The following is a 27,584-nucleotide window of genomic DNA, read 5'->3' on the forward strand; positions in this document are numbered from 1 at the left end:
TCACGTCTTGCCTTCTGGAGCTTCCATCGTCCTTGTCATTGTTGTCGAGTCTTCCTTTGCCAAGATACCTCCGGGACTTCATCCATTGCCAAATCACACTTGGACTTACGTTGCCAAGATTACATGCTTGGACTTACATCGCCAAGACTCATCCTTGGACTTTCCTACTTTGCCAAGATCACACTTGGACTTTCCTTATTGTATCTGTATCTTGCACACTCACAATGCATATCAAATATAATAATAAACCTAACTTAAATTTTTGCCAAAACATCAAAACCTAGGGTACCCAGATTGCTCTAACATGTTATACTTGGTTGAGCAAGTTAGTGAAGTGTTATATTATTGATTATACTTTTGGTTAGCTGGTGATTACTTTGGGACACCTACGTTGGTTAGTAAGTATTTTACTGAAACTGCATCCTTTGATATCTTGTCAGCATATTATTCATGCATTATCTTCTTCTACCCACTAAGTGGTTGTACTCACTACCCTTTGTTTTTCCCTTGACTTTCATGTTAGCAGATAGATAAGGTGTTGTGTCTCTCAGAGGTCCTGGCTGCCAGTCCCGCTAGAGTTGGATTTATGTTGAGTTGTTTCATTTTATTGTTTCCGTTGCTTATAGTTATGGTTTCTTTCTGTTCTAGATTTTGAGTGTTCACTTGTACATGCATTCATACACGCATTGACATTTGTATTTAGTCGATTTTACGTTGCATCGGTGTTGTATGGACTTGAAATGGTGTGATATCGATTATTTCATATATTGTCACTAGGGGGTACCGTCCGATTTGATGGACAAGTATACCCTCGAGGAGTGACATAATGTGTATGATCTTGCTTGAGAACGCCAAAGAACCATCGATGAGTTGGCGAGGATACTAACTTTGACCTAGTGATAATGAAGATTGACAGGTAGATTTATTGGAGTTTAAACAGAAGAAGATGAAAAAAAGAGGGTTAGAATGACGGCCAGGGGTAATTCAAGGCAACCACTCCAATACTCAAGTAAGTTTTGACAGAGGAACAAGAAGTAAAACGAAAAGATGTTTAGGGTTTCGAATGCATGTGTGCTTGTACCTGTGCCCATAGGAGTAGATCACCTTTTCTAGGACAATAGTTGACAATTTTTTTTGTCCCGAGATTCACGGTGTTATCTCTTTCCTGAAATAATTCGAGATTTATGCAATCGTTATCCTTAATCTGAGATTTGTGCGATTTCGACAAAGTCGAGGGTGCGACAGAGTTGGGGGCACATGAAATCAAGGTTGCCAGGAAGACGAGATCAATTCAGTTTTCTCTTGGATTGAACTGCCAAGAAGTCGGGGTCGACACAAATATGAGATTATCAAAGAGTTGGGGCGCCAACGAGTTGAGGGCGACAAAGCATCAAGGTTGTCAGGAAGACGAAGCCGACTTAATTTTTCCTTAACCTGGATTGCCATCTCAGTAGAACCATCAATCTCTCTTATTTATGTCTTTGATTATCCCTCGATTAATGTATTTCTAATTAAAATTAAAAGAAAAGTATTTGATGTTAATAAGTCTAACTAATAATTATTTTAATTTAATATCAAAATATTTAAATAAATTACAATCAATATCCCTATAATTAATTATTATAAATCTATATAATTATATTTGAGAATGATCTCCAAACTCAATGCCTTGATTTATATCTTATTGAAATTTATAAGATATATTACAATACTTATATTATATATATATATATATATATATTTTTTAGATGGAAAAAATAATATTCTTACGTTGTTTAATAAAAATAAATGAGGGCGGAGATGGAGTATCTTGAACTTTTAAAATTTTCATATTTTCTTACATTTGAACGTTAAAAATAGTTCATTCATAAATTCAATATTATTAATAAAACGATCGATTCAACTTCCTAAAAAAAATTATTTTCAGTAAATTTTTATTTACTTACTTTATGATGCATATTGATTTATTTAATTATCCTTATTTTTTTAGATAGAAAAAAACTCAAATGAATTCCTAAATTTAATACATTTAAATTTGAATTAATCGATTGATATACTATATTCTAATTAAATGATACTAAATTTACGAGAAATTATATCATTATTTTCATAGAATAGAATCTCTTATTATTTATTTATAGATATAGTCCAAAAGAAATTATAATTCCTTTTAAATTTAACATCATTTAATTAGAATCGAAGTGAAAAATAGAACATAATTTGATAGAAAATATATTATATCTAGTTTAAATATGTTGTATTTAGAAAATATTATACCCCATTTTAAAATTTTTATATTTTAAAAAATTAAAGTAATTAGGTAAATTAGTATACAGTTGAGAGTTGAAGTGACTAAAAATTTAGTGGGAAAAAAATTTTATCATTAGGAAAAAATTAAGTTTGTTATTAGGAGTTTTAGTACGGCTAATTTAATTTAATTTTAATTTATATAATATCACAAAACTAATCTTTTCATCCAATCCATTAGGCTCCATTTGATTGGTGGGATAGAATTAATAGTGTTAAGGATTATTGATATGTTAGAGAGTATTTGGTAAGTGGGATATAATTAATAATATAGGGATTAATGATGTGATAAATAATCATTGACTCTTCCAAAAGAATATTTATCACACCATTAATCTATATTCCACTTACATCATTAATCCTATCCCACAAATCAAACGGAGTCCGGACACGTTAACTTACCTATCCTAGGGTTAAAATCATATTGTATTGAATAGGACGTGTTAACTTACCATCAAATGTGGTCACTGGACGCCGCAATGGACGAGGAGAATGGCGGGGATTGCGGAGGAGGAAACGGCTGGAATCCCGGAGGAGGAGACGGCGGTGACACTGTCCGCTGCCTGCGGCGGCAACGGTGGACGAAGAACGAGAGCATTGTGATGCTAGAAGGGAAGCGAGCGGTGGAAGGGCGGGGCAGGGAGCCCTTCGTCGCCATGTCGACGAAGAGGAAATGGGATGCTGTGTCATCCTACTGCCGCCAAAAGGGGACGGATCGGAGTCCGGAACAGTGTCGTAAGCGCTGGGGCATACTGGTGACCGGTTACAACAAGATACGGGCGTGGGAGACGAAACACGCTGCGGACTCTAGCGAGTCCTTTTGGGAGATGACAAACGGACAAAGGAAGAGGCGGCTGCTGCCAGGCGTATATGACGACGTGCTGTATAGCATTCTTGAGGAGGACAAGGAGTTTGAGGTCAGGGTCGGCGATTTTGGAGAGAGCATAGAAGAAGGCGAATTGGAAATTGACGAGGATGAGGCGGTGTTCTTAGCTGGCGGTCAAAATGCAACCGAGAGTGGATCTTTCTCCGATGTCAACCAGGCGAATCTGATGAAGAACAAGCCGTCGCCGATTAATGCCACGCTCATAACAAGTAATTTGCTACCCTGGCTCGTTTTTACAGGACCTTTTTTTCAAAATTTAACATTCATTTTCTGTGCTTGTCGAATTCGAAATGCTTGTTAGTTTCCTTATAATGTTTGCCAACTTGATTGTTCTTGTTCTCATTCAGAAGGAATTTACACGTCCTGGTACGTCCTTATTCTCATTCAAAACCTTGTTCTACTACTTTGGCATCTTGTTGGTTAAAGTTGTTGGTGAGTTAGGTGAAGTTATAGAGGTAATCGTGGAGATGGAGGTAGAAAGAACTTGAAGAGGTAGAGGACTATTAACTTGAGAAATACAGAGACATTAAAGAACTTAGTTACAATAGAATTATACTTTTAAATGAGTAATTCTGACAAGTATGGTTATTCACAGAATGACTTATCGCTCATAATTATTGATACATTTATTCTAGGATTTCAAGCTCACATGGATCACCCCAATGACTTTAAAATCATCATATGTCATCACCCACTTAATGAGCTTTTCTAAAACTGTGAGCATGGCACAATTGTTCAAAGAGAAATGATATTCTTAAGGAAAAATCTCAAGGAAAACTGTTAAGGATAGACACATAAATGATGGGACCCACCATTTCACTTTTTGTGGGTCCCATCATTTATGTGTCTATCCTTAAGAATTTTCCTTGAGATTTTTCTTTAAGAATATCATAGCTCATTGTTCAAATTTCAGTCTTGGAAATGCTTTGGGAAAGATATCATGCTGCACTTCTTCAATTGCAGTGTGTTTGGTGTTGCTTTGAAAGTGGATTTTTTTCACTGCATTTATGTACTTCTTACTAGGGTTCAATTGTCTTCTACAAGTCTTTTTATAAGATTCTCTTCATTCATTGGTTCTTTTCTTGTTGCAACCTTGCTTAGTTAATGACTGAACCAGACTGTTCATAGAAAAGGGTAACATAGAGTTTAGGGTAACATAGAAAATTATTAGTTTATCAAAAGTGTGAATTCTCCCTAACTTGATTTGGCCAACATAGATCAAGATAACATAAACACATAACAATGGATAGAGATGGACATAGAATTTGTTAATCTCCTAGCTTTCAGATCTTCCACTTGCTAGTTTCTATCTTAGTATTACATAACAGGGGGAAAATAAATCAAAGGAGTGCCTTATTTTTCCATAATATCAAAGGAGTGTCTCTTTATTCCAAAACATACAAAAAAAACTTCTACAAGTGTTTTGCTACAATTGCCCTCAAATTAACTATTGCAACCTTATCCATCTGCCAAAAAAATAAACCAGCCTCTCAATCGGTCTGACACAAACCTAGGCAAACCTATGTAGTAATTTTGGTTAAAACTCTAAACAAGTTATATTTTATATATATATATATATATATTTAAAAAAAGAAGAATAGTTGGTTACGTTCAAAAGTGAAAATAATAACTTGCAAATTAACTTATGATTAAGAAAAAGATAGAAAGATTTGTAAAAATTACATGGTCATTCTGGAGAAAAGCTAACTACCCAATATAAGTTAGTAGTGTTGTATATACGCCTTAAATATAGTATCAATAGAATAAAAATATGTGCAACTTTTACAATTAAGTGGTGGACGTTAAAGGATGGGAAGCAAAACATATTTACGAAGAGGGTAAGAGTATAAATATTAGAAGAAATGTACAACGACTCAAATATGACATAAGATAAGAGAGTGTCAAAATTGAAAATATTAGACAAGAGTGTACTCTATGAGTTAAAGGGATGTGCTCCACAAGTAAGAAATCTTGTGGTGGCATGAGAAAGTACAGGAGAAAATAAAGAAAAAAACGAATAGCCTATAAGGTATTATATACTTATAAGAACGAAATTTTTTTAAAAATATAGAATATTCAAGAAAAAGGCTAAGAAAGAAGTGAATGAAGCTATGAATGAAACTTTTGAATTCTTATATCGAAAAATGGATAAAAAAGAGGAAAGAGATATTTACAAAATAGCTAAAGCGAGAGTGAGGAAGAGAGATCTTATCTAAATAAGATGTATTAAAGATAAATGTAATAAAGTACTAGTAAATGATGAGAAAATAAAAGAGCAGTAGAAGATATATTTAAATTTTTATTATAGAATTCAAACTTCAGAAGTAGAATAAACTTTAAATGAGATGCAAAATGGAAAGGTAGTTGGACTATGTTCCGATGGAATTATGGAAGTGTATAGGGAAATAAGGTATCAACTTTTTAATGAAGGTTTATGTGACCAATTTAACTTAGGTAATTTAATAGGTCAAATGAGTATAAAAATTTAAATTTTTATCGTAGAATTTAAATTTTAGATGTAGAACAAGTTTTAAATGAGATGCAAAATAGAAAAACAGTCTAGGAAAGTAAAATATTGAATGACTTACAAAGTTATTTAACGTCATATTGAAAATAAAAAAAATATCGGAGAGTAAGTATTCTAGTTTCCTAATAAAAAATCAAAGGAGACGTATAAAATTATACAAACTATAGAGGTATTAAACTAATGAGTTATACTATGAAACTTTGGAAAAGGGTAATAGAAATAAAATTAAGGAAAAACGGTGATCGAAAATCAAGTTAGATTCATGATTAGAAGGTTAACAATAAAAGCAACTATTTGAAAAATATCGAGAACAAAAAAAGATCTATATATGGTATTTGTTGACTTAAAACAAGCTTATGTTAGAGTCTCAAGAGAAATTATATGCAGAATTTTAGAAAAGAGATGTTAGCGTAATATATATTAAACTAATTAAAGATATGTATGATGATGTATCGACTTCAGGCAGATTAACTAAAACATTTCCCATAAAGATAGGGTTACATCAAGGATCAGCTCTAAGTCCCTATCTTTTTAAACTAGTCACCTCCAAGACACGGTACTGTGTGCATATTGTTTGCAGATAATATTGTTTTGTTAGATGAGACACGTGGAGTAAATGCTAAACTCAAATCTTAACGGGAAATACTAGAAGTAAAAGGTTTTAGGCTTAATAGAGTAAAAACAAAATATATAGAATTTAAGTTTGACAACATTAGATGTAATGAGACAATTGTTAAGATAAGATATGACGAGTTGTGTGGAATTAAGAACTATAAGTATTTAGGATCATTTTTGCAAAATAATAGAGTGATTTAGAGAGATGTGTTACATAAAATACAAGTAGGACGGTTGAAATAGAGGAGAGTACCTATGTAATCGTAAAGTACCTCTATAACTTAAAAAAAAGTTCTACAAATTGACGGTTATACCTGCTATGGTAGATAGAATTGAATGTTGGCTATGACTCGAGCATATGAGCAGAAGATGAGAGTTGTAGAGATGAGGATGTTAAGGTGGATGTGTGGACATATAAGGATGAACATGATAAGAAATGAGAATATTAGAAAGAAAATCGAGTTGCATCTATAGAGAGCAAACTTTGAGAGACACATTTAAGATGGTATAGACGTGTACTTAGAGGACCATTAAATGCTCCTATTAGATGATGAAATTATGACAGATATGTACATCAAATGAGGAAGAGAAAGATAAAAAAAGATAAAATTTATTTAAATGTAGATAATGATATGTAGGAGATAGAGTCCAATGACATAAAAGAATTCATATAGCCGACCCCACCTAGTAGGATAAGATTTGGTTATTGTATATATATTTTTTTAAAAAAATAATAGAGAGCAAAGTGATATAAATTATGTTGTAATTTTTTTAAAAATATTACTTGAATTATAAATATATATATATATATATATATATATATATATATATATATATATATATATAACTTTGCCCGTAACGACCTAGTCATGGCTAGTCCCAAGCCCGGATAAAGGAGGAGGATTACGTTAGGTTGTCAGCTAGCATTAAAACTATGATAAATATTCAATAATTGATCCATTAAACTATTGTGCTAATGCTAGGTTGTTTCCCGGAAGGAACGCGTTGCAGGGTCTAGCTGTAACATCTCAGCAAGGACCGTTACATCTCCATGAGAACTTGGGTATAGTGTTAAATAAGCAAGAGTTCTCACACCATAAGTTGGATAAAAACAAATATGATAGGAAAACTAATAATCTAAGATTTGGAACATGGAACATAGGAACCCTCACTAGTAAATCAATGAAAGTAGTAGATACGATGATTATGAGAAGAATTAGTATTTTGTGTGTACAAAAGATAAAATGGGTAGGCGAGAAGGCAAAACTGATAGAGAACTCGGGTTTTAAGTTATGGTACATAGGAAAGAGTAAAGCAAGAAATGGAGTGAGTATTGCTGTAGATAGTTCGTTAAATGATAAAGTTGTAGGAGTAATTAGAAAAGAGGATAGAATTATAACCTTTAAGATAATAATGACAAAAGAAACTATGAATATAATTAGCATATATGCACTACAAGTAGGATTATATGAAACTACCAAACAAAGTTTTGGGACGACTTAGATGAAATATTACAAAACATTCTGCTAAATGAAACGATTTTAATAAGAGGTGATCTAAATGAGCATGTCAGAGTGAAAAATGAGGAATATGAGAGGGTACATGGGGGTTATGGGTTTGGAATGAGAAATGAGGAAGGGGAAATTATATTAGATTTTGCGATAGCATATTACCTTATATTAGCTAATACATTTTTTAAGAAAAGAAAAGAACACTTAGTCATGTTCAAAAGTGAGAATAATAAATCACAAATTGATTTTCTTATGATTAGGAAGAAGGATAGAAAGATTTATAAAGATTGCTAGGTCATCCCTGGAGCTACCCTACATACATTAGTAGTGTTAGATATACGCCTCAAGCATAATATCAATAGAAAGAAAATATATATGACTCCTAGAATTAAGTGGTGTAAGTTAAAGGATGGGAAACAAAATATATTCAGGGAGAAGGTAGGAGTACAAATATTAAGTGAAATATACGGTGATTCTAATACAACATGGGATAAGATGCTATCAAAGTTGAAAATAGTAGCTAAGAGTGTACTCGGTGAGTCAAAGGGACATGCACCACTAAGTAAGGAATCTTGGTGGTGGAATGAGAAAGTACAAAAGAAAGTGAAGGGAAAATGAATAGCTTATAAGGAATTATATATTTGTAAGAACAAGGAAAACTTTAAAAAATATACAATAGCCAAGAAAGAAGCTAAGAGAGTAGTGAATGAAGCAAAAAATAAACTTTTAAATGATTATATTAAAAATTGGATACAAAAGGGGAAAGAGATATTTATAGAATAGCTAAAGTGAGAGAAAGTAAGACAAGAGATTTTATCCAAATAAAATGTATTAAAGATGAATGTAATAAAGTACTAGTAAACAAGGGAGAAATAAAAGAGCGGTGGAAAGAAATATTTTTATCAACTTTTTAATGAAAGTTTAGGTGATCAACTTAATTTAGGCAATTTAAGTATATTGAATGAGCATAGAAATTTTAATTTTTATCGTAGAGTTCGAACTTTAGTAGTAGAACAAGCTTTAGATGGAATGCACAATGGAAAAGCTGTTAGACCAGATGATATTTCGATAGAGGTATGGAAGTGTCTAGGGAAACAAGGTATTGAATGACTTACAAAATTATTTAACATGATATTGAACATGAAAAAAATGTCTAATCAATGGAGGATAAGTACTCTAGTTTCTATATATAAGAACAAGAGAGACATACAAAATTGTGCAAACTATAGGGGTATTAAACTAATGAGTCATACCATGAAACATTAGAAAAAAGTAATAGAAAAAAGATTAAGGAGACCACGGTGATCGAAAATCAATTTGAGTTCATGCCTGGAAGGTCGACAATAGAAGCTATACATCTTTTTAGATAATTAATTGAAAAATATCGGGAGCAAAAACAAGATCTATTTATGGTATTTATTTACTTAGAAAAGCTTATGATAGAGCCCCAAGAAAAATTATATGGAGAATTCTAGAAAACAGAGGTATTAGCGTAACATATATTGAACTAATTAAGGATATGTACGAGAATGTAACGACTAGAGTAAAGACTTCAGGCGGAGTAATCGAAGCATTTCCAATAAAGATAAGGTTATATCAAGGATCAACTCTAAGTCCCTATCTTTTTACACTAATTATAGATGAATTCGCTGCTATATTCAAGACATAGTACCGTGGTGCATGTTGTTTGCATATGATATTATTTTGGTAGATGAAACACGTGAAGGAGTAAATGCTAAACTAGAATCTTGGCGGGAAATACTAGAAGGGAAAGGTTTAAGGTTTAATAGAATAAAGATAGAATATATGGAATTTAAGTTTAGGAATATTAGATATAATGAGACAATTGTTAAGATAGGAGACGAGGAGTTGCTTGGAACCGAGAGGTTTAATATTTAGGATCATTTTTGCAAAATGATGGAGGGATTGAGAGAGATGTTTTACATATAATACAAGCAGAATGGTTAAAATGGAGGAGAGCGTCGAGTGTTTTATGTGATCATAAAGTACTTCTAAAAATTAAAGGAAAATTCTACAAAATCGTAGTTAGACTTGCTATGTTATATGGAGCTGAATGTTGGGCTATCACTCGAATACATAAGTAGAAGATGAGAGTTGCAGAGATGAGGATATTAAGGTGGATGTGTGGACATACGAGAATGGACAGAATAAGAAATGAGAGTTAGAGAGAAAGTCGGAGTTGCATCTATTGAGGGAAAACTCCTAGAGACACGTTTAAGATGACACGGACATGTATTTAGACGACCAATAAATGCTCCAGTTAGGTGATGTGAAACTATGACAAACACACATATCAAACTAGGAAGAAGAAGACCAAAAAAGACTTAGTTAGCAATGATAAAACAAGATAAATTTTATTTAAATATAGATGATGATATAGTTGGAGATAGAGCTCAGTGGCGTAAAAGGATCTATATAGCCGACCCCACGTAGTGGGATAAGGCTTGGTTGTTGGTTATAAATATATATATAATTTATAAAAAAGATAAATTTAATTTTTTTTAACAAATTGATTTTTTTTGAAAAAGATAATAGTGAGTAAAGTGATATGAACTCTATTAGCTTTTTTTTTTAAAAAAAAATAATTAACATGTTAAAAAATGTGATGATTTTGGTAAAAATGATTATTGTAGAAATTTTGACCAAAATTATTGCATATTATTTTCTACTTATTTTTAAAACTTGAATATATGAATGTATTTTAAAATAACTATGCTTTTATGGTTCATTTATGCTTTTAAACTAACTAAATGGATTAAAAAAAAATGACAATGCAACTGAGTAGTTTTGGATATTTTAAAAGTCACTAAATGCCTTAAAAAATGATCATGTAGCATCTTTGGTTAAAATCACTACAAGGTCATTTTCTATTTAAATTTGGAATCTAAATATATAGATACACTCTAAGAGACCATTGGACTCCAACCATACTTTCAAAGTGACCAAATGACTTGAAAATTATGATATAGTAAATTTGTCCAAAAATATTATATGAATCTAACAGTTTTAGCCAAAACTGTTACATTTTTGTAACAATCTTGACAAAAACTATCACATTCACAGCAATTTTTCAAATAGTTTTGGTCAAAATTGCTAGATTCATGTAGCAACTTTACCTAAAATTGTTATATGTCTATTTTTGAATCATTTAATTGCTATAAAAGCATGATTGGCCTCTAATGACTTCGCTGGGTCCATCTATATATTTAGATTTAAAATTTGTCCAAAAATGACCATGCAAAACTAATATGATTATTTTTAGTTGTTTAATAACTTTCAAAGCATATGTAATCTTTAATGGCCTTTCTAAAGTACATCTACATATTCAGATTCAAAATTGGAGCAGAAATAACCATGTAATAGTTTTTGCCTACATGACCATACTATATATATTAAAATTCAACCAAAATATTCAGTAGTTTTACCAAAACTTGTTAAATAACCATTTGTGAGCAAGATTATCACTTTTTTTATTTACATTTTATTTCCTTTTGAAAAAATAATTTGCTCGTAACCTTAAAGGTTTGTATTCTCTATTACTTTTGATTTCTTTTTTCATTTTGTGATATTTTTATTTATATTTTTTAAAAATTAGTTTTTTTTTGCTTTATAACTCATGCAATATTCGTTTTTTAATTTATGACAGAGTTTATATCAATTTGTTCTCTTTTACTTTTTTAAAAATTGTTATTTTTTATAAAAATTATAGCTTATGTAGTTATTTTCACTGAAACTGCTACTTGAGTCTATGCATAGAGGCGCACGTTAGGTTGGTTGGCCGAACTATCTATAGTTTTCTTGGGCGTGTGGATGAAACTGCAATAATTGGTTTGAAGGCATTTATGGTAGAATAGTCAAGATTGGGCACCCTTTTGAGGTTAGGATACGCAACTGGTGTTAATTTTCATACTCCCTAGTAAATTGCTTGATCACTGCATAAGTCCAATTAATAACAAAATAGTTGTTGATTTTTCCAGTAAATTATAATCTATAGTGTCTTAGCATTCTTTATGGAGGATTTGTGTTGAGATGCAAGTATCTGGGTGATAAGCTGACAATTTAGATGATGTAAATGGTCATTGATAGGTAGAGTAGGTCTCTCCAGGATGCCTCTTTACAGCATTACATTGGCCTTATCAAAACTATCTGAAATTTTGTTTGTTGTCGTAGGGACTTGCATTGGTCACATTCAAACATCTTGAAATTTCACACAAACAATTCAGCATTTTATTGAGACGACAATTCTTTAATCCTTGAATCATTTCTATCCCAAAAAAAAATTGCTCTCGTTTAAGATCAGCATCTTGAAATTCAAACATTTTGCATATTCTCTGAAACAGTTTAATATTCTTAGACAGACAGAATATTATTTAATCCTTGGATCACTTTGATTCCATATAAAAATCAAGATGAATCTTGAAGATTTTCATCAGTTTTTTCATTCAATCCATAGTTGTTTTCTATAAAGAATTTCTTTGCATATTCTCAGAAACATTTTATGTTCTTAAAGAGACAAAATATTCTTTAATCCTCGGATCACTTTGATTCCATAAAAACCCACAGTTGTCTTCTATGAAGATAAGACCTATGTATAGAGAGATGCTTAGGATATTATTTAGGTTTCTTGTTTATATGTCTACTACTTCACAGTTTTGCTTACCATATGTTTTTTTGTTCAGAAGTTTTACTAATCTTATTTGATCTCAGACATTCTCATTTAACTTCAGAGTCTTAACCACCAAAAATACAATGGAAATTTGATTTTAAAATTTGTGGCTTGAAACGACAGATTTGTACTTATGTTTTGTATGTAAGCATAGACATGATTTGTACTTATGGTGTGTGAGCTCCTCCTATTGTTTTTATCTCGCACTGACAAAATTACTATTTTCTTCAACCTCGAGTTTGACCTTCAACTTAGCTTTCTAATAATCATATATTTTTCTCCATTAAATACTAGATCTATGTGGGGTTGTATCATGCTGATGTACTGTCCTGAACAAGTTGGAAGGTTCTTGCATGCACTGTAATTGTCGTTTGGAATGAAATTTTTCTGAATTTTGCCTAGTGAAGGTTCAACATGTTTTTGCTTCATTGTAATTTAACCTCAATTCTACCTGGACTATTCTTAGATACTATGCAATTTTTATGGATTTAGAGTTCTTCAAGCATTGAAAACTGTACTAACTTGGAAAATTCAGACTGTGCAAACTGTGCTCTATCTTTTCGTTCACTTGAATGCAGTTACAATTGCTACATACATATTTATCAGCATTTTTAACTCATGCATAACTTATTAGACAATCAGATCATTTTCATATATATGGATATTCCCCTTAACATTTTCTTCACCTTGATCATATACACAAGAATGGCATTGTAGATGGTAATTGTCTAGGAGTATACTTGTATAGTTTAATTCTTCTACGGTGGCTTATATTGCCTCCTTTACATTATTCTAGAGTGCCTCTTGTATTGTGAAGGGTGTTTTTATGCTCAAATTCTTCGATCTTAGACTATTTGCCTAGTTTCCCTACTCGGAAGCATTATTGATAATCATACTGAAAATACTTGTATGATCAAATTCTGCAATTATATGCTTACTTTGTCTTAAAAGTAACTGTTGTTTGTGTATAAGGAAGTTAGTCTTAGCTTGTAATTATTAATAATGTTGTCAAGGATAAGGTAAAAAGTAGTTATGATAAAGTGTCGAGGAAAGTTGATGATACATTTAATAATTTCTGATAGAAAATATTTTCCATACTTTTATGGTTAAAAGTGCCGATTGGTATATGTCAATGCATCCAAAACATTTCATTATGGTCATTGCTCCATATTAATATTGCGTCGGCATAAATAATGTTATTATATTGCTTATGCCAATAAATTTTAGGTTGTATAGATTGAAATAAGACATTGTCTAGTTGATACCATCCAAAATAGATAGGAAGATTCCTAACTCATTCTTCAATTATGATCATGAAATGAAATTTATAAAAAGGGAGGGAGGTCAAGAAGAGGAATACCAACCAAACCATTAGCAACAAAGAAGAGTAAGACTATAGTTAGAATTTTTTTGATGAATGTACTTATGGTTGTTCTAGTTTCAATTGCACACACCCACACACACATGAATATGGATATACGAAGAAACCATTTCTAATACCACATGTTTTGAGATGAACATACATTATCTCACATGTGTACAATCAGCAAAAATTGGAAATAACAGGAACAAAGAAGTAAAAAATACAAAGTAAGCATAAAACTCTAAGCAGGGAGGAGAATAGGGTACAAATTGTGTTCACTATATGATCTAGTATGAAGAGTCCAACCCTCAAGTCAACATGGTTACACAACTATTAGTCTCACAACTATTGGTATGTAGAGTCCAACCCTCTATAAAAATCACATGGTTACAAAATTATAGACCTGAATTAATTGTTGCCAAACCAAACTGCTGTGATTACACCAACCTCATCTATGCACTCAAACACCAAACTTAATCCACTGAACATATACAAGAAAACTTTTTAGTTTCGTTTCTTAGGTAAGATGCAACTGCTTAAATTAACTGTTGAAGACTTAATTCATTATATACAAAGATCAACTATCCCTTTGTGACAATACCTAAGCATTATGGAGGTTGGCAGCTGAAAAAAAATAGGGGTAAAAATCTTACCTTAATCGTTTTGTTTCCTAACATTTAGTTGCTCAATAAATGACCTACCAATTGTTTGAAGATTTTATTTAATAAACATAAATAATGAATTAATAAAGGTTTAAATGAACATAATAAAACTTAAACAATCTAGGACATATAAGTTACTATAGACAAATGAATATAATAAGGGGTGGTTAAATGCATGAATAAAGAGATTTACTACTTTTATAGGTCTGCAATTGATGCAACACCAACTTAAACCCTTATTTTAATAGATGTAATCATGTTAAGGATTTGCAATTTTTTTAAATATATTTTGCATTATTAGTTCATGATTATTTTGTTTAGTTTTGCCTTTTGGCTTCTTTGCATAATATGAATTAGTTACGATATGATGAGAACCTAAATCGTGGTTACTATTAAGTTGAATAATTTCTAGAGATTAAATCAATAGCAGGAGGTTTTTTTTAGATTGCATCATCAAAGGACTCATATAAAGCATCATTGAATGACTCTTCTATGGTATCATTAGTTATTTTAAAACATTTCAGAGAACTTCTTAGGCTTGTATTAGAAGGTTTCTTTAAGGACAACTCTTTCATTTTTAACTACAAGTTCATTAATTGTAAGTGAACTAGACTCTATAAGTAATAAAAGAAGATTGTTTTGTGTTTACATATTAAGTAATAGTAGTCCTTGGTAAGACATATTTTTCATCAATTGTATTTTTATCTCATGCCGATGTATATGATAGATTCTTGTTTGTCTTGATCTCTAATGTCTAGATATGCTGTCAATATTTTCTAGTTCATCTACCATGGGTGAATTTGATAAATTGTACTTGTTAATTGAGGTCATGTTATGTTGGTCAAAATAATTTCCAGTGTACTTTAACCAATCAATAAATACATTAAATTATATTCTTCTATAATAAATAGGGACATCTTTCCTAATATACAAGGATTACAATTCCTGAAATTTAAAAGTGGCTGAAGTATACTAATTTCTAGAATTATTAAAATTGTTCGTTTTAGTATTTATGAATCTTATAGTTTAGTTAATCTCTCACTTATGCAGTCGCATACATTTATTGGGGGTTGTGGTGCTTCCTCTCATCATGTTGATCTAAGTACTGACAACTAATGATAGCCATAAAATAAATACGATAAATATAATGTAGGAAAATATAATGGAAGATAAACAAATTAAAATACAACCAAAAGAGCATCTTAATGATGATATTTTTCCCTTTTTACTTAAATGATAACTAGCAAACTAGATAAGAAACTATTGATATGTTTCTATTTTTATTATTTTTTTAATGGATGATAACTAAACTAAATAAGAAATAATATGATAATATTTTTTTGAATAATATTTAATGGTGCATAGAAACTGCGAAAAAAATTAATTAAATATAATTAATTTAAATTTAACTAAATAAATAAAGCATAATTTTTAGAAAGAACATATGTACCAAGACGATATAAACTTTTGTTGATGCTGAAGTTGCCATATTGTTCTAACTTGACTAGTAACTGAAGATGTTTGACTCTATAATTTATAATTCTTTGGGCTTCTGCAAAATCCATAATGTGTCTCCTCCATCTCCTTTTTTTTTTTTTTGTTTTGTTTTGACAGTTGCTTTTCTTTTCTCTCTCTCTCTCTCTCTCTCTTGCCTTCATTTCCTTGAAACAGTTGGTGGCAGAGTGTGCGCTCTTCTCATAGACAATGGGTGGCTCTATTAGGTCGAAGGACTGTGGAACATTAGGTGGCAATGCTCGTTGCCGAAGACTTGAGAGGGTCTAAAGTAGCCAGAGATGAGTTAAGGGAAGAGAGATCTCTAGAGGTGGATGTTGGTTTTGTTGGTGGAGGTAGCCTTGTAGAAAACTTGAGACGGTCTGTAGCAGCCAGAGATGAGTCAAGGGATGAGAGATGTCTAGAGGTGGATGTTGGTTTCATCGATGGTAGCAGCCAAGCGTCATGTCCTGTGAAGTCAATCTATCTTCCAACCATTACATGCCTATCAAACACCAAAACAAGTTCGAGATGGTTGTGTTTATTTCTCTAATCTTATCAAGGCTCCTCATTTTGTGAACGGGAGCCCCTCATCCCACTTTGCTGTTCTCTTCTTTCAATCCCAAATTGTCAAAACTCAACTTCACATCCATTTAACCTTTTGTCTTTACAGCCCTAATTATTAGGTTTATGTATTCACTGGGTAAATAGTAATCTATGACCCAAAAGATCAATCAGTTACAAACTAAAGATATGGTTGAATTTTGTATGTGCAGAGATTACAAATGATAAGCTGCCAGCTAATGATTCTGAAGATAAATCACCGCCACCGGGAAGAAAACACTGGCAAACTTCAGAGGATGAAGTAACAAACAACAATCCTTGTAGCCAACAAACCGAAGTCTTAGGTAGGAACGACTCCATGACGGCACAACTTGATGCACAAAACCTCCTGAACATTCAACTGAACGGAGATCAATGGAGGGAACATGCGAACAGGCTACTCACTGTTCTTGACAAAGTGACTGATGTTCTTGGGAAATTTGCAGATAAACCGTGAATAACTGATATAAGGATGTAGGGAGGATCTAAACGCGGGTAAAGCCAAAGAATCACATTATCCCTGGGTTTACTGCATAGTTAAGTTGCATCATTCTCCACTTTTAGATTTATCAGTATCTCGCTGAGTTACATCTTTCCACCTATAGAGATTTTTCATGTCTAGTTGAAAGATTTATCATTGTCTTTGTTAGTCAATGATCCCTGAGTTTACTGCTGAATTACATGTTTCCAGCTTCAGAGTTACATTTTCATGTCTAGTTGAAAGATTTATCTGTCTTTGTAAGTATTTTTTTTTTGGTTGACATAGTTTACCTTCTCATCAACTTTTTTAGTCATTTTACCAACATTCCAAAGAAAAGTAGCACAAGAATATAATATTTTATTTTAGAAATGTGATCATCATCTTGATTTTCTTATTACAAGTTTGTTATCCTAATTTTCCTAGGCACATGAAATAATAAGTGTCCTATGAGTGTGGTACTATAATAAAACACTCAGTAGAATAAATAAAAAAAAAGATGAATATTTCAAATATCAAATTTTTTTATAGTTAGATATTAATTTTATATTGATTAATTCTGAAGGTGATCGTCTTAGCTCTATAGAAGTGTTTCATCGATTATCAGGATAAATTATGAAGTGTTTATAGTGAGTGATTTGTTAATTTAACATTCTTAGGTCAACTATCTATGAAGAAAAATTTATTCGTTAATTTATCAAAATTAAAATTTGATTTTTTAAATATTTGATAAATTTGTGGTTGTACCATTATCCGAGGACGATAAACTTTTGAGTGCACGTAATGTGTCTTATAAAAAATAATAACAAAAAAACATAAATAATTGATCATACTTTTACTTATTATCATCGGTATTGTTTCAAAATTTTTTATTTTCTTGAATATTTTACTTTATCCATTATTATCTATTTTACTGTTTTCAAGCGTATTGAGTGGAAACCATATTGTCAAATTATTGTTCTCATACATGGCCAAACAAACTAGAAATAAAACTAAGGGATGGTCCTCTTCGTATTATATTTGCATGAATCTCAATTTTATATAAAAAAAGATACTTAGTTAAACTAAATAAAAATATTATTCAATTAAATTGAATGAAAGCAAATTAAGATAAATGAAACCAAAACTTGAATTAAATGAAACCTTATAGGTAAAATAATTGAATATGCACGACTAAATTAAATAAAGGCATCTATAATTTGATATATAAGTTGGTAAAAAGATGACTGTGGCCATCCTTAGCGCTCCTGTCAACTTATCTATCTAAGGCCGGACCTATAGTGTAACAAGTGAGGCAAGTGCCTCAGACCCAAAAAAATTTAGGGCATCAAATTTTTTTTAAAAACTTATTAGTTTGATATGTTCATGAGCTTATTTTTAAGAAGTTCATAAGTAATAGTTGATAAATAAGTTATATCTAAATTTATATCCTAAAAAATATTCTTAGTTTTAAACGTGATTATGTAGAAAAGAAATTGACTCATTCAAACAACGTTAAATAAGAGAGAAGAAATCAACAGATTCATCAAACATTCACACGCTGAAGAGAGGAAGGAGTTTATTTCTTTTCTCTAAGAGTTAAAAAAAAAAAATCTAGATTTGATCAAAACTTGATTGTAGTTGAACATATTGCAAGTGACATAGGAATTGAACCTATTTTTTTGAGAAAAGTGCATCATTCGAAAAAAAAGACAATTTGATAAGATCAACAGTGCAAAGGTACCTCAATCTTCTAAAGAATCTTTTTGAGTTAATTACTTCATATTTATAAGTACTCTTTCTTCACTTGAAATTCGATTTGAGCAATTTCAAAAGTATGAACAAACCTTTGGATTTTTATTTAGTTTGGAGAAGTTGTTGTCTATTGATGATGATGGTCTCTTGAGCTCATGTGTCAATTTTCAAAATTCATTAACACATGATGGGTGTTTCGATGTTGATGGATCATATTTATTTCTAGAACTAAAGTTATTAAGACACTCATTATCTCGAGAAGCAACCAGAGCAATTGGTGTACTGAATTATTTGAAAATAATAGATGGTTGTTATCCAAATGATTACATCGCTTATCGAGTTTTGCTGACTATACCAATTATAGTTACATCTACCGAAAAGAGTTTTTTTCAAGTTGAAGTTGTTTAAAATTTATCTTCGATCAAATATGTTGTAAAAAAGACTAAATGACTTAGCTATATTATCTATTGAGAAAAAAAATCATTGAGAAAGTTGATTATGCAAATTTAATCAATGCTTTTAATTCAAAAAATGTGAGACAAATAATATTCAAGTCATAGTTCGGAACATGAATTTTATATTTTGTTTGGGGTTTTTTTTTTAGTATTTTCTTACTACATTATTTTTGATGATATATTTTATCTATATTTTATTCCTAGATTTCATGTTTCAAATATTATTATATTTATATCGATAAAAAAATATATGAATATTAAACTTTGAGGGCACCATATTTTGTGCTCGTCTCATGCCTCAAAATTTCAGATCCGGCACTGTTAATCTATCTTAGGACTAACTTGAGGGGATCTAAAATTGACAGTACCACATACAATAGCCACTAACTCTCTTGAGGGGACTCTAATTTGATATACAAATTACATATAAAAAAGTAACACTTGCTCCAATTAAATGATTTTGCCTATTGCATTGTGCAAATCTAGCCGTTAGAGTTTTGTTGGTTGGAAAGAAATATTAAGAGTTTTAAATAGATTGTCATAAATTAATTTACCCAGTGAATGAAAATAATATGCAAACTGTGTCACCTTTGTGTCGTTACATAATTGCAATACACAAATAGACGACTCAAAATTACAACATGCGAACCGTGACGTCTCAAAATGTTACGACATTTAACATAGGCTTTGAAGCAATGACAACCTGGCACAACAATGGTCAATTGGGAAGTAAAGTTGTCGAAGGAATCAAACAACTAACACATAGTGTGTTCACTAGATTCAAGCTCTCACCGATTGTCAATTAATTAGAAGGGGATAGATTTATTATAATAGGGTAAAGAGATCAATTCTCGACAGGTATATTTGTTAATCTAAAATATGAAATACATATTATGTAAATCTGTAAAATTCACAGTGATCTCTTGAGATGATCTTGATCTCCGCTTGATGTCGGAAGAATGATCACGACACAAAGTCGAAAAACTTTCCTTTAGTTCACAAACTAAATCCCAATTTCATTGGATGTTCTCCTTTGCTGATTGCTTCGATGACCTCCAACTCCTCTTTTCCGATTGCTCTTGGATGTTTTTTTAAAGGAGAATCCATTGATTTTGTAACTGATACTTTAATTGTACATAATGGAGGAAGATGAAGGTAAATGGATACCTCTTTATCTTCTTGATGTTGCAAATATTGCAATGTCCAATATCTTCCACTCGTCCAAGTCAAGTCATAAAAGGTTATCTTGTCACAAACACCATATAAGTCACATAAACTATAGGATGATCAAGTCACGAAGACTAGGGATATAAACGAGCCGAACTGAGCCGAACAGTATTAGGCTCGAGCTCGGCTCGTTTAAGTTATATTCGGGCTCAAGCTCGGCTTGAGCTCGAATCGAGCTTTTATCACAAGGCTCGAGCTAGGCTCGTTTTAGAATTATCAAGCTCGCGAACAGTTCGAGCTTGGCTCGTTATTAGCTTGATTATCAAAGTTAACGAGCCTAACTCGTTAAGCGAGCTCGGACTCATTTTCGGACTCGTTTAGAGCTCGTTTTTGGCTCGTTTTAGAGCTCATTTTTTGGCTCATTTTAAAGCTCATTTTAAGACTCGTTTTAGAGCTCATTTTTTTAGCTCGTTTTAGAGCTTATTTTTTGGCTCGGTTTAAGGCTCGTTTTTTTGGCTCGCGAGCTCACGAGCCGAATATCTTTAAGCTCAAGCTCGGCTCGATAAAACTATCGAGTTCGAAATCGAGCTCAAGCTCGGCTCAATAAGATAAACGAACGAACTCGAACGAGCTTTTTACCGAATCGAGTTCCGAATAGCTCGTGAACCGTTTGGTTCATTTACATCCCTAACGAAGACTAGAGCAAAAAACTAATTAGTTATAAATACTAAATAAGAACGTCCAATCCATACTTTAGGGAAAATGGTTCGTGCGACAGCAAGCACACTGAGCAATTATTGTTAAGAAAATTGTTACACCTTATATAGCCGCTCTATAGAATGAATCAAATGCATCAATAACTTATCTTTACCCCAGATTAAATCATTTACATCATTATGAACATCTCTAATATCTCATAATAATCATTATATTGAGAGCTTGTTTAAGATTTCCAATTTAATATAATTATTTAGAATTATATTTTATGTACTGAACAAAAATGTAACTGATACTAGTGAATAAATTCCAAAGATGTAAATCAATTTTAATATTTCTTTTTAGCTAAAATTTATTCATTTTAATTAATTAGTCACTTTCCTATTTATGCTCTATAGACCGAATCACCCATAATCAATAAGAAACATGCTAAAATAGCAATCACTGATCAGAACTTCAAGTAAACAACTAAATAGTTACTTAAGGTAAGGTTGAGATTAACTTATAATCTCAAGGGTCTCACATAGTAGAGAAGTAGGGATTCATTCTCCTACTACCATTCTTCTCGCCATAGCACATGTGGTATGAATCAAATGCTATGATGTTATTCTCTTTACTAAAAAGAGTGCATATTTTTCTTAAAATTTAATATCTTACATATTTCAATCTAGACATACTTAATGTCTAATCTTGAATTCAACATATGAATTGTTGGAGCAATCCCGATGGTCCGCGGGACCATGTGTTTTGGTGTTTAGGCAAAGGGTTTAAGTTAGGTTCACCCTTGTATTTGATATGTGTATTTGAGTTATGCAGGTTTGCAGGATACACATGTGACTCAGGTTGATGGCTTCGGGTCCGGTGAAGGATGGAGCATCCGAGGAACCGTGGACAAGGCAGCGAGGATAAGGGCCGAGGGAAGCGACTTTGAGGCATACGCGAAGGATGACATTGGGGACGAGCCGCAGGCTTGAATGCATCCGAGGGACGAGAGCCAAAGGAAGTAGGCTTGAAGGCAAGAGGTCAAAGCTGCAAATGAAGCGTCAAATGAGTCATAAGGGTGAGGGTACGAGTGCATAAGAGATTGTACTCGGAGTAAAATCCTAGTTTAAGGGTTTTACTGTAGCGCTACTGCAGCAGTACTGTAGCACTACTGTAGTAGTACTGTAGCAGTCGACTGCATATTTTAGCAGTCGACTGGGGCAGTCGACTGGCAGCGAACAGAATGTCTCTGTTCGCTCGGTTAGTGTGGAATCGAGCCGTTGGGATGTAACGGTCGAATTTTCACAGAGGGCAGTCGACTGCATGTTTTGGCAGTTGACTGGTAGGCGGGGTTTTCAACCCGCGACCTATATAACCAAAGCTTGGGAGCTTGGTTAGAGTTGACGAAATTAGTGGTGGGTAACCTCTAATTAGTAGTCAACTAGTGCCCTAGCAATCCAAGTGCTCTTGATTGAGTTGTGGCGAGGTTTCTCCACCGACAAGGAGGATTGTGCTAGCCGGAGTTTCCGGGGATTAATCCACCGTCGGATTGAGGGATCGTCCACCTTACAGACACGCCGTGGAGTAGGAGCAAGTTATCTCCGAACCACGTAAACGAACGTGTCAATTGGTTTGCTTGTCTTTCTCATTCTTAGTCTTTAGCTTTCGTATTTGTATTTGTATTGTTTGTATTCTGCTGTGCTAACAAATATGTAGGAAGCGATTATTTGGGGGCGCCATCTATCCAACCCCCCTTCAAGCCGGTCACCGATCTCCCAACAAGTGGTATCAGAGCAAGGCCGCTCTCCATTGGACTAACCGCCAAGGAAGCAAAGATGACCGGCTTGATAGAACCGCTAAAGCTTGAAGGTAGAGGCTTATGGGACATCACATATTGGATGATGAAGATGGAGGTGTTCTTCAATACGGATTGGGACACCATGATGGTGGTAAAGGAACCGTTCGAAGTCCCAAAGGACAAGAAGGGAAAGAAGCTCCGACCACAACATTGGACGGAGGAACAAACCACACGATCAAAGGCAAACGACAAAGTAATATCTATATTACTTGATATTTTGCCTAATGACGTAATGAGCCTTGTAGGTAAATACGAGAATGCTCACGATTTGTGGAGCAAGATAAAGAAGGCCCAATGGGAAGAACCTATGCCTACACAAGAAGAAGAAAAATATGAAGAAACGGATGAAGAAGCTCAAGTAGAGAAGGATCAATCGGATGTGGAGACGAATTCAACATCAAAAGAAGAAGAGGAAGTGAATTTGGTCACATTTGAGGAAAAGGATGAAGAAAGGTCATCCACAAGTGTGGATGAGGAAGATATAGCATCTACATCCTCAAAGGTTGAAGAAGAATCTAAGACAAGTGAAGAAGAAGAAAAAGAAATCTTGGAAGAAGTCAACCTAGTGAGCACCTCCACCGAAGCAAAGTCAAAAGATCACATCATTTGTTTCGGGTGCAATGAGAAGGGACACTACAAGAGTAGATGTCCTATGGGTAAGAAAGAGGTATCTCCTAAACTCAATTCAATCTCTTTAGAATCTAATTTGAGTTGTAGGAAGAAGAAAGAGAAGAAGCACATTAGATGCTTCACGTGTGGAGAACTTGGACACTACCACACAAGATGCTCAAGGAAGGGAGAGTTCAAGAAGTTGGAGCATCTAAAGAAGTGGGAGAAGAAGAAGAGGAGCTCAAGTCAAGGGGGAGCTTCAAGGGTAAGGGAGGTATACCCTAATTTGAAGTGTAATTCAAATTCAAATTCTTATGTTCCCATGCATGTTAAGAAAAATAATGTTAATCATTATATGCCCATGCAAAATTTTGGTTTCAAATATCATGATAGGAGTAGGATAATTGTAGATCAAAACCCTAGGAGAGTCATTCATGAAAAATCTAGAAATGGTAGACCTAAGGAGACCCAAGGCATTAATCCCAAGAAGGGGAGACATATGCCTAGAAAGGGTAGGTCTAGGAATGTCCAATTTGTACAAATTAACTCTAGGGTTAGGAACCTAGAGAAGGAGAATCAAGCCTTAAGGGGAAAGCTTGATAAGTTAGAACAATTCCTTAAGAGATTCAATGTTGGATCTAAGGAATTAAATATGGTGTTGGGTAGCCAAAGACCCAACCATGATAGATCGGGCTTGGGATACCGATCTAGTTCCTCCAAGGCTAATGAGAGATCATGTGCTAGGGTGGCAAATGATCATGGCAAGGGAGAGTCCTCCAAAGCTAAGGGAAAGTCTTATGCTAGGGTTGCATATGACTATAGCAAGGAGAAGTCAATAAATGACAAGGGAAAGTCATTTAATGGTAAGTAGAAATTAACCAAGGACAAAGTGTCCAAGGTTAAGAAAGTTAGATTTGTAGGCCAAGTGTCACCGGAGGTGCACCGGAATGGCCTAGCCATTGTGGATGAGTCACCTAGGGAGGTGGCTAAGGCTAAGAGCTCTAGGGGGAGCTCAAAGAGTCAATTTCGGACCCATGGCCAATGGATCTCAAGTGAGTTTTACTTGGGAGTCTAGGTTAGGTCATGGAATGTGCCAAGTGGTTTGGAGACGGACTTGAGTCTCAAACCTAGGGTTTTGGCACAATTGGTTTATGTTTCATGCAAGAAATATGACAATTGGGGTCATATAGCATGAAAATTGGTTTTGGATGTATAAATACCATATAAACCAATGCTAGGGATGCATTGTGGGTTAGTATGGGCAAATACATCAAGAGGAAGCCAAAACTAGGACTTTAGGTCAAGGTTCAATTGAACTTTTTAGCTAGTTTTGTGTTTTGTGTCAATCTTGTGATTGGTGATAGATATATTTATATATATATTTTTCCCAAGTAGACATTGATATAATAGACCTCTCCACAAAATTTGGGATTTTTTGGAGGTCTGTAGAATTTCTGGCGCATTTCTGAAGTTGGCCAGAAAAGGCTGATTTTTTCATGAATAGTGTACCAGTCGACTGGTACAGTTACCAGTCGACTGGTAACACTGTTCATGAGCACAGAATGTCTCTGTAAGCTCGTTTTCATGGGGGCAGTCGACTGGTACTTCTTGCAGTCGACTGATACCAGTCTGGAAGTGTTTTCAGCACTAGATTTTGACCGGGTCAGCTCATATAGATGTATGGGATCCATGGGGGATACATACATGACTTTAGGGTCATTTGGATGACAAGTTTTCAATAATTGAGATATTGTTGGAGAACTTTTTGGATGTTAGGCAAAGGGGGAGAAGTAAGGTTTAGTTGGGAAAACCTGAAAGTACCTTTGTGTAGGGGGAGCCTTGGAATAGGTTCTTAAAAAGCCCGTTGTAAAAATCCTAGCTTATGGGGAGCATAGGAGTAGGGGGAGCCTTGGGATAGGTTCAAATGCATGATGCATTGTTTCGGCGGTTGCCAAGTGTGTAGCCTTGGCAACGTAAGTCCATTCGACAGTGTAAGTCCAAGTGTGTAGCTTTGGCAACGTAAGTCCATTCGGCGATGTAAGTCCAAGTGTATAGCCTTGGCAACGTAAGTCCATTTGTTTTAGCATGTTTATTTGCTATATGTTTTCCCTAACTTAAATGTATTGCCAAACACCAAAAAGGGGGAGATTGTTGGAGCAATCCCGATGGTCCGCGGGACTATGTGTTTTGGTGTTTGGGCAAAGGGTTTAAGTTAGGTTCACCCTTGTATTTGATATGTGTATTTGAGTTATGCAGGTTTGCAGGATACACATGTGACTCAGGTTGATGGCTTCGGGTCCGGTGAAGGATGGAGCATCCGAGGGACCGTGGACAAGGCAGCGAGGACAAGGGCCGAGGGAAGCGACTTTGAGGCATACGCGAAGGATGACATTGGGGACGAGCCGCAGGCTTGAATGCATCCGAGGGACAAGAGCCAAAGGAAGTAGGCTTGAAGGCAAGAGGTCAAAGCTGCAAATGAAGCGTCAAATGAGTCATAAGGGTGAGGGTACGAGTGCATGAGAGATTGTACTCGGAGTAAAATCCTAGTTTAAGGGTTTTACTGTAGCAGTACTGTATCGCTATTGCAGCAGTACTGTAGCGCTACTGTAGCAGTACTGTAGCAGTCGACTGCATGTTTTAGCAGTCGACTGGTGCAGTCGACTGGCAGCGAACAGAATGTCTCTGTTCGCTCGGTTAGTGTGGAATCGAGCCGTTGGGATGTAACGGTCGAATTTTCACAGAGGGCAGTCGACTGCATGTTTTGGCAGTCGACTGGTAGGCGGGGTTTTCAACCCGCGGCCTATATAACCAAAGCTTGGGAGCTTGGTTAGAGTTGACGAAATTAGTGGTGGGTAACCTCTAATTAGTAGTCAACTAGTGCCCTAGCAATCCAAGTGCTCTTGATTGAGTTGTGGCGAGGTTTCTCCACCGACAAGGAGGATTGTGCTAGCCGGAGTTTCCGGGGATTAATCCACCGACGGATTGAGGGATCGTCCACCTTACGGACACGCCGTGGAGTAGGAGCAAGTTATCTCCGAACCACGTAAACGAACGTGTCAATTGGTTTGCTTGTCTTTCTCATTCTTAGTCTTTAGCTTTCGTATTTGTATTTGTATTGTTTGTATTCTGCTGTGCTAACAAATACGTAGGAAGCGATTATTTGGGGGCGCCGTCTATCCAACCCCCCTTCAAGCCGGTCACCGATCCCCCAACATGAATTTCATTCTGGCCTTAAGCAGATTCAGTAAACGGTGAGTTCATTTACTCTAATTATTATATAAATGATATCATCTTGACATAATTATTAAGACGACCTTAACTTATGGGTATGTCTCTATTCATAACTATATAAGATGTCTTATAAATAACAATCTTACCTCTATTTATACTTAACAAATAGAGATGATTGTTCATATGAGTGAACCAATCTCAACCTGCCAACATATTTATCAAGACTAAATTCAAATGTAATAAAAAAATATACACTGAATAGATCAAGTCATTTTCATATATCTAATTATCTTTATAATATGTTATATTCTTCGAAGTCCCAAAAACTTCACATATCATTGAAATGACTCTTTAGTCAATGACTTAGTAAAATGATCTGCAAGCATATTATATGTAGAGATGTACTCAAGAACTATCTTGTTCTTGTCAACAATATCTCTTACAAAATTATACTTAATTTCTATATGCTTGTCTTTGCTATGATATTTAGGATCTTTGAAAAAAGTTATAAGCTATAGCAACTTGACTGTCACAGTAACAAGACTCCCACACCCTCAGTAATTTTCAGATACTTTAGGAACCTTCTTAACCAGACAACCTCTTGCATAGTCGCTGCACAAGTCACATACTCAGCTTTCATTGTCGACATCACTACACAAACCTGTTTCTTGCTATTCCATGAGATGACGCTACCATTTAGC

At 33.9% G+C, this 27,584-nt stretch overlaps 1 protein-coding gene across 1 annotated transcript; it reads left to right on the forward strand.

Moving 5' to 3' along the window:
• The first annotated feature begins 2,736 nt into the window (after window positions 1–2,736).
• LOC122018600 (trihelix transcription factor ASR3-like) lies at window positions 2,737–17,498 on the forward strand. Its single transcript, XM_042575963.1, has 2 exons — window positions 2,737–3,402; window positions 16,826–17,498. The coding sequence occupies exons 1-2, from the start codon at window positions 2,766–2,768 to the stop codon at window positions 17,107–17,109; spliced, it is 921 nt and encodes a 306-aa protein (XP_042431897.1). The 5' UTR covers window positions 2,737–2,765; the 3' UTR covers window positions 17,110–17,498.
• Window positions 17,499–27,584: the final 10,086 nt, after the last annotated feature.

The sequence above is a fragment of the Zingiber officinale genome, chromosome 9A (genome assembly GCF_018446385.1).
Source record: "Zingiber officinale cultivar Zhangliang chromosome 9A, Zo_v1.1, whole genome shotgun sequence".
In the NCBI taxonomy this organism is placed as follows: Eukaryota; Viridiplantae; Streptophyta; class Magnoliopsida; order Zingiberales; family Zingiberaceae; genus Zingiber; species Zingiber officinale.